At 39.9% G+C, this 13,169-nt stretch overlaps 1 protein-coding gene and 1 long non-coding RNA gene across 9 annotated transcripts in view; one reads left to right on the top strand and one right to left on the bottom strand.

Annotated features, from left to right (window-relative positions):
• The window catches only part of LOC102164814 (uncharacterized), a 71,256-nt gene that overhangs the window by 12,994 nt on the left and 45,093 nt on the right, over positions 1-13,169 (top strand). For 3 of the 8 annotated variants that reach the window (XR_014810697.1, XR_014810698.1, XR_014810699.1), the window contains exons 2-4: positions 5,126-5,346; positions 7,637-7,699; positions 9,523-9,864. This is a non-coding gene — a long non-coding RNA (uncharacterized LOC102164814). Of the gene's footprint in view, positions 1-5,125; positions 5,347-7,636; positions 7,700-9,522; positions 12,628-13,169 lie in introns of all 8 variants that reach the window. The other 5 variants (XR_014810695.1, XR_014810692.1, XR_014810696.1 and 2 more) reach the window with 4 other exon arrangements.
• Positions 4,588-9,241, bottom strand: GPR33 (G protein-coupled receptor 33). Its single transcript, NM_001190923.1, is given in 2 exon segments — positions 4,588-5,625; positions 9,107-9,241. A coding segment is annotated over 1 exon segment (1,023 nt). The 5' UTR covers positions 5,611-5,625; positions 9,107-9,241.

The following is a 13,169-nucleotide window of genomic DNA, read 5'->3' as shown; positions in this document are numbered from 1 at the left end:
GCTCACAGCAATGCCAGATTAACTGTGGGTTAACTATGAGTGAGGCCAGGGATTGAACCCACATCCTCATGAGTCCTGGTCGGGTTCGTTACTGCTGAGCCATGGTAGGAACTCTGAGGAGCCATTTCTTGAGGAAAGAACGTGAGCTGGTATGTGAAACATATAACTGGCATTTGCTAATCATCCCTGTATTCAGTTCTTCAGCCAGTTTGAGGCTGACATAATGAAGCAGGTTCATATAATTGAATCTAATAGGCACACTGTTTTAAAACACTATCTCCACACACCAGTTCCACAAAGCAAAGCCACTAATTCCTTGTTTATAAACCTCTCGGGTCCTGAGAATTCACAATAGTGAGAAGGTTGATGAGGTCAACACAACTAAAGAAGTAATCATTGTAAGAGTTAACTATAGTTTTAAGGGAAATTAAAAAATGCATTTGGGGATAATTTTAAGTTTACATCCTATTTTTTAAAATTTAAAGTGACTTCTAAGGAAGAACCCTCTTAATAATACTTATATTTATGTAGTGTTTTGTATTTTAGAAATTATTTCATATCCATAATCTTATTCAGAGATATCCCCAGATTATAGGTGAGGAAGGTAAGGCCCAAGGAAATGTGAATAACCTGCCTCAAATAAAACACCAAGCTAGACCCAAAGCCAGCTCACCATCCAGATTTCCTAATTACAAGTTAACTGTTATTATTTTTGCAGCCAAGTTGATGATTACTTTCTTTCTCTTTTTTTTTTTGGTCTTTTTAGGGCTGCACCTGCAACACATGGAAGTTCCCAGGCTAGGGGTTGATTCGAAGCTGTAGCCACTGGCCTGTGCCACAGCCACAGCAGTGCCAGATCTGAGCCAAGCCTGTAACCTACACCATAGCTCACAGCAACTCTGGATCCTTTAACACACTTAGCGAGGCCAGGGATGGAACCTATGTCATCATGGATACTGGTCGGGTTGGTTACCCGTGAGCCAGGATGGAAACTCCAAGATGATGATTTCTTTTTTTTTTTTTTGTCTTTTTGTCTTTTGTTGTTGTTGTTGTTGTTGCTATTTCTTGGGCCGCTCCCGCGGCATATGGAGGTTCCCAGGCCAGGGGTTGAATCGGAGCTGTAGCCACCAGCCTACGCCAGAGCCACAGCAAGGCGGGATCCGAGCCGCGTCTGCAACCTACACCACAGCCCACGGCAACGCCGGATCCGTTAACCCACTGAGCAAGGGCAGGGACCGAACCCGCAACCTCATGGTTCCTAGTCGGATTCGTTAACCACTGCGCCATGACGGGAACTCCCAAGATGATGATTTCTGATGAAATAAATGGACTAGGGGGATCTGGGCTGAGAGTCCAACCTCTCTGCCTCCCAGCACTGACCTCAAGGAGTGAGTATGGTGGTTAAGAGCATGGATTGATTCTAGCACCAGATTGCCTGGACTTGCAATACCGGCTCTTCTAACGGCTTTCTGCATGGCCTTCAGCAAATGCTTCAGTTTCACAGTCTGTAAAATAGGATAACAGTGTGACCTACTTCATAGAATTGCTGTAGGATTAAATTAGTTACTATTTGTAAAGCATTTTGAATCCTGCCTGGGCAGAAGGTAAGTGTGATATAAATCTTTATTAAACAAAAATCCGGTTCAATCCTATTATTTTACACCTTCAGTCCCTTTTTAGTTCATGTAGCAGGAGTACCCATATTCAATTTAAATATCTTTTACTGCAAATTGATTGCATATAATATATATAGAAAAGTAATAGTTTGATTGATAGGCTTCTTTCTGTCCTTGAGATGTTTACAATGGAATAAAGTACGTAAAAGAGCCTGGAAAGAGCACTTCCTTGTTTGTTATTGCAGCAGATCTGAGGAAGGAAACAAAAGGCTCTCTCTGGGGCTGCTAGGTTTCCAAAGCAAGATTCTTGTTTCAAAGACGCATTAAGTTTCCAACTTTCATTCCTAAATCCTGCAAAGTAAACTACAGTGGGCTGGTCAGGACCTGGGAGAGTATGGGGAGGGAGGAACAGCTGCCTGGTCTTCAGTCCTACTTCTCCCTGTCTGGGACACTATTCAAGCCTCCAAACACTTGAAATAGGGGCCAACAATGAAACTTTTCATCTACCCAAAGCTTTTTTATCCCTCCTATTCTAAGGACGAGAGACCAAGCCCCCAGTTGCCCAGGGAAGCAGTGATGCCAAGGCAATTAGAACTTCTGGGGCATTGAACCACTATTACTTTTCTACCATAAAAAGTTAGTAATAAAGGTTTATTTCTCTTCATTTCTGTAACCTGTTACAATTGATATCATCCATTTTGGGTATTTCTGAATAGGATGTATGCCTGTGGCTTGAAGCAGTTTTACAAAGCTGACTGAAATATTTAGAGATTGAGTGTGCATTGTGGCCTGAATAGCTAGCTGCATTCTGTATCAGTTGAACTAGATGGAATGACCTATTGATTTATGACTAATAGATGGAATTAATTAAATAAATAAAATGTAATAGATCAATGATACTGTGGGTCCTATATAGCTTAGGTGCTATAATGTTTTGCAAACACTTGAAGTAAAACTTGAAAACCAGAGAAGAGAAACTAATTTTGTTATAGCTTTTTTATTTAATTTATTATTATTTTTTTGGCTGCACTCACAGCAGGTGGAAGTTCTCAGGCCGCTCCATAGCAGCAACCTGAGCCACTGCAGTGACAATGCCAGATCCTTAACCCCCCTGAGCCACATGGGAACTCCAGTTATTGTTATTTTAAAATGGAATGTACTATGACAATAGCCAGGCAGATTCTCAAACATTTATAATTGTTTTAGTTCCCTATTTCTCCGACAGCTTAATACATAAATTACATATATACATACATATTAAAAAGAGACATTTAAGGTATCTTTATACTTAAAATATTAAAGTGTAAATTCTTGGTAGGTGACAAGATGAGTCCATACCAATTAAATACATTAGGTGCTAGCCAAATAAAGAGGGACCTTGGTCCAAATGTCTATAGAAAATTCTGTGACATGGAGTTCCCGTTGTGGCTCAGTGGTTAACTAATCCAACTAGGAACCATGAGGTTGCGTGTTAGATCCCTGGCCTCGCTCAGTGGGTTAAGGATCTGGTGTTGCCATGAGCTGTGGTGTGGGTCGCAGATGCAGCTCGGATCCCGAGTTGCTGTGGCTCTGGTGTAGGCCAGCGGCTACAGCTCAGATTAGACCCCTAGCCTGGGAACCTCTACATGCTGTGGGAGCAGCCCTAGAAATGGCAAAAAGACAAAAAAAAAAAAAAAAAGAAAGAAAGAAAAAAAGAAAATTCTGTGACAGAAACATTCTGATTGATGGTACTATAGGTATTCAGAAACTGATATAACTGTAGTCTCAAAAATCAAAGGTTAAGAATCACTTTTTCATCAGTTCACACCAACTAGGATGGCTATAATTTTTTTAAAAAGGGAAAATCATTGGTGTAGGTGAGGGTGTGGAGCAACTGGAACTTTTTTTTTTTTAGGGTCACACCCTTGGCATATGGAAGTTCACAGGGTAGGGGTCTAATCAGAGCTGCAGCTGCCAGCCTATACCACAGCCACAGCAATGCCAGATTCGAGCTACATTTGTGACCTACACCACAGCTCATGGCAATGCCAGATCATTTAACCCACTAAGTGAGGTCAGGGATTGAACGCACATCCTCATGGACACTAGTCGGGTTCTTAACCCACTGAGCCACAGCGGGAACTCTGAGAAACTGGAACTTTTGTTCTGCTGATGGGATTGCACCATGGTGTAGCTGCTGTGGGAAAAAAGTGGCAATTCCTCAAAAAGTTAATAAACATAGGCTTGCCATATGACCCAGAAATTCAAAATAATTCAAAACAATTGAAAACAAAGATTAAAACAGATACTTGTACATTGGAGTTGATAGTAACATTAGTAACAATAGCCAAAAGGTGGCAACAACCCAAATGTCTCTCAACAGAAGAATGGATAAACAGAATGTGCTATATACATATAATGGAATATTATTTAGTCATAAAAAGAATGAAGTTCTGATATATATGTTACAACATGCCTGAACCTTGAAAATATTATTCTAAATGAAATAAGCCAGACACAAAAGGAGAAAAGAAATATTGTATGATTCCTCTTACATGGAATATCTAGAATAGCAATTTCATAGAGATGGTAAGCAGATTCAAGGATATGAGGGATTGGGGGAGGGGAGGGAATGAGGCGTTATTCCTTAATGGGTACAGAGTTTCTCTTTCAGGTGATGAAAAATTTTGGAAATAGGTAGCGGTGAAAGTTTCAAAATACTGTGAATGTAGGTAATGCCACTAATATGTACACTTAAAAATGGGAAAATGGGAAATTTTACGTTATATATATTTTATCACAACAAAAATTTAAAAAAATCATATTTGCTACATCACACATTGCTTGCTTTTTTATAGCCCCTAAAATAGATTTAACTATAATACAGCCCAGGGGTCTCTCTAATGTAGGGACTATATTATACAAAAGCTGAGGTTCTATCTCTGGTGGTATAATAGACTAGGAGTCCATTATTTGCTCTGGGATCCAGAATTTAAATGTAGCCTTCTGAATTTAGGTTTTGTGTCCTTTCTGTTGAAGAATCCTCATTGAATGTCGACTCAAAAAGATTAAGAACAGACTTCTTAAAAACCTTTCTGAAGTTCTCCCCAATAAACAGATAGAGTGTGGGAGAAAAGAGAGTATTGAAAGAAATAGTTATCATTGTGAGTATCAGAGTCAACTGGAAAAATTGTGATTTGTTCTTAGTGAGAATTAAGCCTTGGTATACATGGTAGGGCATCCAACACACAAAGAAAGAGATAATTGCCGTCATCATGACCTTGAAGGGCTTGTTGGATTTAAACAGGCCCCTGGCTTTCATCTTTTTGGCTACTCTTTCATAACAAAAGGTGATGATGAAGAAAGGCAGAAGGAAGGACAGCAAGAAGCGGCTGCTAAAACAGGCCACATGAATCCATTGCCTTAATGTTTGCATCTTTTTGCTTTCCCAGTTGGTAGATATGGCGTAATTATTTTGGCAGGTCACCATTCCTTTATGGTCATCATGTGTCTCCCTGAAAACCATATAGGGTATGCTGAGGGCAGTGGCAGAGATCCAGACTCCCAAGATGATGCTGGAAGCCCAGTGTGGGGTTCGGTGCAGCTGCGACCACACTGGGTGAAGAGTGAGAAGATAACGATCAACACTGATGGCCGAGAGGAAGAAAACCGACGCAAACATCCCTGTGTACAAAATGCCATAGACCATCTTGCACGTGGCCATTCCAAAGCTCCAGTGATCATCTTGAAGGTGGGAGATGGCCAGAAATGGCAAAAACAATGTTGAAATAAAATAGGAGAGAATGAGATGAAAATATAAGAGAGTATTGACAGTCTTTCTCATTTTGAATTTTAGCACCCATAGGTAGAAACCATTGGTGATAGTGCCAATTATAGATGATGTGAGCAAAAGAAGCACAACAGTCATTTTTGAGGCAGAAGTTGGAATGTGAATGCTGTTTCTTATTAAAGTAGAGACATTGAGCAGGTAATCAGTAGAGTTGAGCAGATCCATAATTGGAGTGAGAAACTGAGAATAAAAAAACAAACAAACAAAAGAAATGGTTAAATATAGAAATTAAAATAGTAATTCTTGCATATTAATAGTCAAAATGACAGTATTTTAAAAATGGCAAACATGATACTTCTATAATAATACAAATCATATTTTAATTTTGTTTGAAAGATTAAGATCAGATTAATTTGAGTATCAAAAATAGAAATACTTGGGAGTTCCCATTGTGGTGCAGTGGAAACGAATCTGACTAGTATCACTGAGGATGTGGGTTCGATCCCCTGCCTCACTCAGTGGGTTAAGGATCCAGCATTGCTGTGAGCTGTGAGGTGTACATTGCAGATGTGGCTCAGATCCTGTGTTGCTGTGTCTGTGGTGTAGGCCGGCAGCTGAAGCTCAGATTAGACCCCTAGCTAGGAATTTTTATATGCAGTGGGTGTGGCCCTAAAAAGAAAACAAACAAACAAAAACCCACTACAAATGCAATAAAATTAATGTGAAACAAAAATAAAGTTTGGGGTATTTTTACTTTGTTAAGTAATTAATTTAGATGGCTAAAAATGTTCTATTTAGATGTTAACCGGAGGTCTGACCCTTCTTGAGGGTCACAAATCTTGAATAAGACAAGGTAGAATCAGTGTCACTTGACTAAGAAGACTTGGTTAGGGCAGTGTTGCTAATGAAATTAAATAACAAAAATAACAATAATTGGAACAAATTAATAATCATGGGGAGTTATAATTAGATTTCTCCCATGAGCTAATTTTATATTTAATAGTAAACTCTATTAGCTAGAATTCTAACACTCAGCACATAACAGTGAGAACTGATATTCAAATGGGAGCCATTTGGCTCCCTAAGATTGCGGAATGCCTTCAGAATTACCAAGGAGAGGGGAAAGTATATATCCTACAAGGATATAGTAGTAGTTCTTTCTTACTTGGGGAGAGGAAAGAGAGAGAGAAGTCAAGGAACTGATATTTATCTAATATTTGTTGTGTGCAAGGAGCTTTATATGAAAATAATCGCTTTTTTCCCACATAAAGGCAGATATTTAAGCAGAAAAGAAAGTGAGGCTCATAGGCTTAAATTTCTTAGCTTCAACATCTCCCACCATACCTCCATTGTGGCAGGTGGGGAACCCTACCAGTGTTTTATGTAACTTCTTTGAAAACTGATAATTCATGTGTAGTGTTTTAATAATGCTCCATGAAACAGAGTATTTGATTATTCAAATCATCCCATTTCTTGAATAATTGTTTCTACAGTATTGAAAGTATGAACCTGAGAATGTTTTGGGAAATAGCTATTATAACAGAGTCATATCAACAAATTGGTTTTTGATGAATTGGATAAAGCAATGGAAATTACTAATGATTTTTTTTTTCACTAAGCAAATAAAATCTAAGAATACAGAGAAGAGGAAGTTCCTTTGTGGCTCAGAGGGTTAAGGATCTGGCGTTGCCACAACTGTGGTGCAGGCTGAAACTGAGGTGCGGCTTCCACCCTTGGCCTGGGAACTTCCACATGCCATAGGCATGGCCAGGAAAAAAAAAAAAAAGGAATATATATAGAGAAAAATAAAATAATTACTTTAAGACCACAACTGCCTTAAGTTAATTCTGCCTTCTAAGGGGCTTGCAAAACTTTTCCCCAAAGCAGAAGAATGGTTCCTTTCAGGAAGATACCTTAGTACTCTGCTTTGGGAATAAAATGTGAAGTCTTGGGACGTGGAATAGATGGGCAATGGCGAGTGAACAAGTGGGAACCCAAGGAAGAGGTGTGTAAAGATCTTGGGACCGAGAGGAGAGGGAGGAGGCATGAGGATGGTCTTCAGAGAAGGGCCACTGGAAGGTTAGGAGCTTGAGGAGGAGAAAGGGTCATTGAGATATTCCAAGAAGCAGAGATAACATAGAGGACTTATTAAACTGAATGTCTAATATTGTTTCATTCATTTGCTATGCTTTGACATGGTGTGATGTCCCTTCTCTTTCTTGTGTTGGTGGTTGCTCTGGGGAATGGAAAGAAAGGAGCTTGTGTTCCCTGTTTGGAAAGGAGCAGGATGGAGAGGAGAAACCAGCAGCAGGAGGTGAGATGTGAATTAGATGATGAATGTGGTAGAAACTGGTTAGATGTTGCGGCATGAGTAGAAACAAAATCCCATGGAGAATTTCTGATACTGTGTGTATATGGCTTATGTGTATCTATTTATGTATGTGTGTCTATGGTTTGTTTGTATATCTGTGGTGCATTTGTGTGTATGTATGTGCATACGTGGTGTGTGGCCTCTGTGGTGCCTGCAGTTTGTGTGTGTTTATCTGTGTAATATGTGTAGTATTTGTATATCTGTGTGTGTGTGTGGTCTCTGTGTATGTGCATATGAGAAACTGAATTATGGGGGAGACTTTTTAAAAAGAATTATATGGCTGTATAATTCTATCTAGAGCTCTATCTAGAAGGGCATCTAAAAGTAATGTAGGACTTGAGCAAAATCAACATGGGTAGTGATTCTGAATAGCATTAAAGTTGCTTAGAAACTTTGATTTATTGCACATGACCGGGAGATTTCTTAATCCTTAAAATATCTTTTAAAATGGTTTTAAAGTACTTGAAAATAAATTAATGGGGAAGAATGCAGATTTTGGCATCTCACAGAACTGGGTTTCTGTCCTATCGCTACCACTTACCAGCTCTGTGATTTTGGACTCTTAACTGTAAGTCTCTTTCACCTTCTCAACCCCAATGACTTTTTATGAGGACTAAGATAATGTGTATGAATCACTTAGCTCCCTGCATGGCACAATTTAAACACTCAGTAACTTTTTAATCTGTTAGCATACTCGTTCTAGAAAAGCTAGCAAGAGCCTCATTTTGCCCTTTTTCTTTTCTTTCTTTCTTTCTTTTTCTTTTTTTTTTTTTCTTTCTTTCTTTTTTTTTTTTTTTTTTTTTAGGGCTGCGCCCATGGCACATGGAGGTTCCCAGGCTAGGGGTCTAATCAGAGCAGTAGCTGCTGGCCTACACCACAGCCGCAGCAACAGCAGATCTGAGCCAAGTCTTTGACCTATACCACAGCTCATGGCGACGCTGGATCCTTAACCCACCGAGCGAGGCCAGGGATGGAACCCGCAACCTCATGGATCCTCGTCGGATTTGCATCTGCAGCTCCACAATGGGAACTCCTTATTTTGCCCTTTTAATGTCATATTTCTTAACTTCCCCAAGCCCCCTCCTGACTTCCAGGGTAACACCAGGGATTTCTGAAAAAAATATCAACATTCATCTAGTGGGACAGAAACTCTCAGATTTAGGGTTATTTTGAGGCTGTGCTATCATCACCCCTTAGGCACAAGTGGTTTCAGGAAGACCCCACCCCTGTTTGGGGACAATGAGCTCCCTGTGGAGGACTGTAGGAACCTTGGGAAGTTGATTTGGAATAAGCCTAGAGGGCCTTTTCAGATGATAGCTCCAGGATAAACCTCTTTCCCAGAGATCTTACCTTGGAGTTACATCTTCATGACAGACTGTCTTGGGAAGGCCAGAGGGACTCTATCAGCAGTCTTCTCTCCAGGGACAGAGGCAAAAGTCAGCGACACTTGCCTTTACTTCACCTGCCTTTCTTCTTGCTGATACTACTCTCCAACCTTGAACCTCCTATTTAAATATTCTGTGACTTCTCCTTGCTGTTTCCCTGTTCCTTTTTCTGTGAAGTGTATACTGTAGAGGTGGAGGTAGAGAGATGAGCACTTCTTCAAATCATTTCTCCATTTTAAGGAAAGATTTTCAAAAATTCCATGAAGAGAGATATTCTAGTTAAGTTATTCTGTTTAAGTTTTGTTATCCTATAACAAAGTTTATTGCAGGTGTTAAAACACTGATTAAAAATTCCCTTCTCTTATGTGGTCTTCCCACCAGGCACCCACTCTGCCTTGACACTGGCATGTTTATTAGCATATGGATGCATGGCGTTGAGTACATTGGGAGGTGGTAAATATCAAGCATGGAAAAAGTAGAGTCTGGAAATGAGCTGCCTAATCCTGCTGGAGAGAAGATGGTCAGAAAGGAAACCTTAAGCCCCAAGTTTCACACTCAGATGGAATCTATGATGACAGGCCAAGATGAACATTATTTAGTTTGAAAAGATGAAGACTGACAGGCAGAATAATCTGCCTGTTGTTGAGAATGGTTGGAAAGAACACTGACTTGGTTACCATAGCCTAGAAGACAATCACATTATAAGAAAATCCTACAACCCAGGTAATACATGTACCAACTGACTGAACCCTACATTTTCTATTTTCCTCTTTCTAATGCACCTCTGAGACTTCTGAGGATCAGCCTCTGTGCTGACCTCAGTGTCCTGATTTCTTTCCTGTTTCCTTTCCTCTTCATCTCTGCACTCCCGGTGGAGAAAATACATCAAAACTGCTGTGTGGCTTCAGTGGTGAAGCTTGGGAATCAGTTATTTGTGTGAGACTTAGAATTTTAAAGCTTTCATTGCTACTGTAGCCTTATTAAAAAATAGGCTTAAATTTGAGCTCTTCATTTGAGGCTATGCCCTTCTTCTACTCAGAAGTGATCTTCTTTGCTTCAGGATGAAGATAAGTTTTCAAACTTGCTACTGCCTTTTAAAGATGATTTCCTGCCAGGTTTTCATAGATGTTGGGCTAATTCACAGATTTGGAACAACCTAAGACATTATTTGATCCCACTAGTTTTGAAGATTGGCAAACTGAAACACAGAGAGGCTAAATGATTTGCAGTAGGTTTTCATCAAGAAAAAACCAAGGGCTCCATCCACTCCTCTGTACTAATTCATTAATACAAAAAGGGATTTGAACCAGGTTCTTCTTCCTCCCCGCCTCCACTCTATATTTGTAAGCCCTACAATTAGTAAAATTCATAAATATCAAATATATTAGGGACCAGTGTTTAATTCCTCAGCTCTCCCCCACCGCTGCCAAAATATGCACGAGGGCGAGTACCACCATTAGAGAGCCTAACATTTCATTCTTCCTTTACTCTCCTCAGAAAGACTGCCATTAGTTGTTTTATATAATAGGTCATTAAACCAATGATATTAACTCCGTTGAGAGAGACACAGACTGTTTGAGGAAGGAATTTCTCTTTTGTGACTGTGGTGATGATTTCACTCATTTCACTTTTATATTTCAAATTAGGTCAGGTGGTTGCAAGAGAAGAACCTATGAAAAAGCCTCTTTTATATTGTTTTGGTGTGATCACAGCATGAAATATATAGAAATGCAGAAGCAGATGGTGTTGCAGAATCAAATGCTTGAAAGTCTGAACTCACAGATGCGTGTAATTTTTAGGGCTGGAGGAGACCAAGGAGTTAACTTCATCTAATTCCTGACTCTATAGGTGAAGAGACCTAAACTGAGATATTTAAGAACTTGTCCTAGATTCCATTGTTAGTTAATAAAGAACTGGGACAAAAATAACGTACACTCAAAATACTGATGCATGGCTTATAGACACTATATTGATTGCGCAAGACAGTTCAGGAGAGAAAACAAAACCCTAGGTATAAATTTTAACTCTGTAACTTACCATATATCTAACCTCTAGTCACAGTCTCCTCATTTCTAAAAGTATGGAAAAAAAAAGAGAGAGAGAGAAAGAAAACACCACTCTTGAAAATATTCTTTTGAGGGTTAAATGAAGATTCTATAAGTAAGGGCTTAGCACAGTACCTGGCACCTGTGGGTTTTAAATTAGTGATGGTTAATATTAACATGTATGTTGTACCAGAGAGCACCAGCAAGCCCAGTGGGCTAGAGCACATCCCCAAGCTGTGCAATTCAAGAAACATTTATTGAGTATCTAATGCATACTACAGAGTGTTCAAGACTGGGGAAAGCAAAGTAAATAATTCAAAATAATGTTTAGAGTTATTTAGTCTTTAGTGTTTAGAGTTGTTTAAAAAGACGGTATCTGAACAGAGTAGCTTATGGAACATTGAGGAGAGTGAATCATAGGCCTTGAAAACATTAAGCTTAACAGCCTGAAAAGAGATTGATGCTTCCTTTGTCCAGGTTCCACTCCTTTCAAGATCACTTCTTACTACCTTCCACCTCCCCAGCAGAAGAACAGTAGTAGGAACAACAATACGTGTATTAGCCTAGTGATTTTCCTTCTGGGTAAAGTCAGAAATCACTTGGAGGTCTTTAAATAAAAATGCAGAGTATCCCTGAGATTTAATTCACTTGTGTAATATTTACCAAGCACTGTTCTTGCCACTGGGGATATAGAATAAACAAGAAGATCTTTGTTCTTATGGAACTTATTTTCCAGTGGGGAAAGATGGACAATAAACCAGTAATTAAAGAAATATTGTCTACTACCTATGGTACATTGCAGATTATTAAAACATGGAACTGCGATGAGTTACTAAATGGCAATTCTACATGGGGCTGTTGGGGAAGGTCTTTCAGTAGGTGACACTTAATGGGATTGGAAGGACCTAAAGGAGCCAGCTGTGCAGTGACTAAGAGAAGAGCATCACCTTGGACCTAATTCACCTCTTGCTCAATGTCTGTTTCCTCCATATTGACCCCTTTCTATTGCCCATCTGCTCGTGCTCTCTGAGCTGGGTCTCCCCATTTATTAGACTCTTTGGCTCATGACTTTTCAGCTTCATGCCATAATTTATGGTTTGCATTCTCCTCGTTGGTGGGTCCTCATTGTGACAGCTTTCCTGGAAATGAGAATTCAACTTTATTCAGGTCAGGACTGTCTCTTGGGTTCTGTCTGCTCCCAGTCTACCACATCAGGCTCCACATCCTCTCCATGTCTAGACAGCATTCCAGGCACTGAAGGTAGGAAATAGCTGGAAGAGAGGCAGAAGGTGAAGCTGGAAAATTGGTCTACATTTTGATTATGAAAGGACTTGGATTCAGGTTCTGTCTTGGGGAAGAAAAATTGGGGCTTTGGAGCACAGGTGAAGGGATTGGTTCTTTTTTTTTTTTTCTTTTTGCATTTCTTGGGGCGCTTCGCATGGCATATGGGGGTTCCCAGGCTAGGGGTCTAATCGGAGCTGTAGCTGCTGACCTACACCAGAGCCACAGCAACACGGGATCCGAGCCGCGTCTGCAACCTACACCACAGCTCACGCAATGCCGGGTCCCTAACCCACTGAGCAAGGCCAGGGATCGAACCCGCAACCTCATGGTTCCTAGTCGGATTCATTAACCACTGAGCCACGACGGGTTCTTGATAGGATGATGGAGTCAAGGCCTTGGATAGATTAGTTTCTCTGCAAACTCAGACCCAAGGTAATCTGATGAAGGTGAACAGAGGAAGGGTGATGGAAAATAATGAAAGTATATAATTTCCTGTGGAAGTAATAAAAGACACATAAAAATTATTGAGCTGTGTTAAGGGTCTATTTGAGATTAAGGAGCCTTATTTGTGGTTCTACCCTCCTGGGAACAGGGGTGGGAAAAAAACCTCATTGTGTAGATTTAAAATTCTGAGCAGTTTATTCTGTTATATTTACTTCCAGCCTAGGAGTAGAAGCAACAGCAGATTGTTAAAATATG

The sequence above is a fragment of the Sus scrofa genome, chromosome 7, assembly GCF_054392235.1.
Source record: "Sus scrofa isolate SSC_HxYL_T2T_F1_AM1 chromosome 7, Sscrofa_HxYL_maternal_Yorkshire_Landrace_v2.0, whole genome shotgun sequence".
NCBI lineage: Eukaryota > Metazoa > Chordata > Mammalia > Artiodactyla > Suidae > Sus > Sus scrofa.
This window is presented reverse-complemented; position numbering and strand designations above follow the sequence as displayed.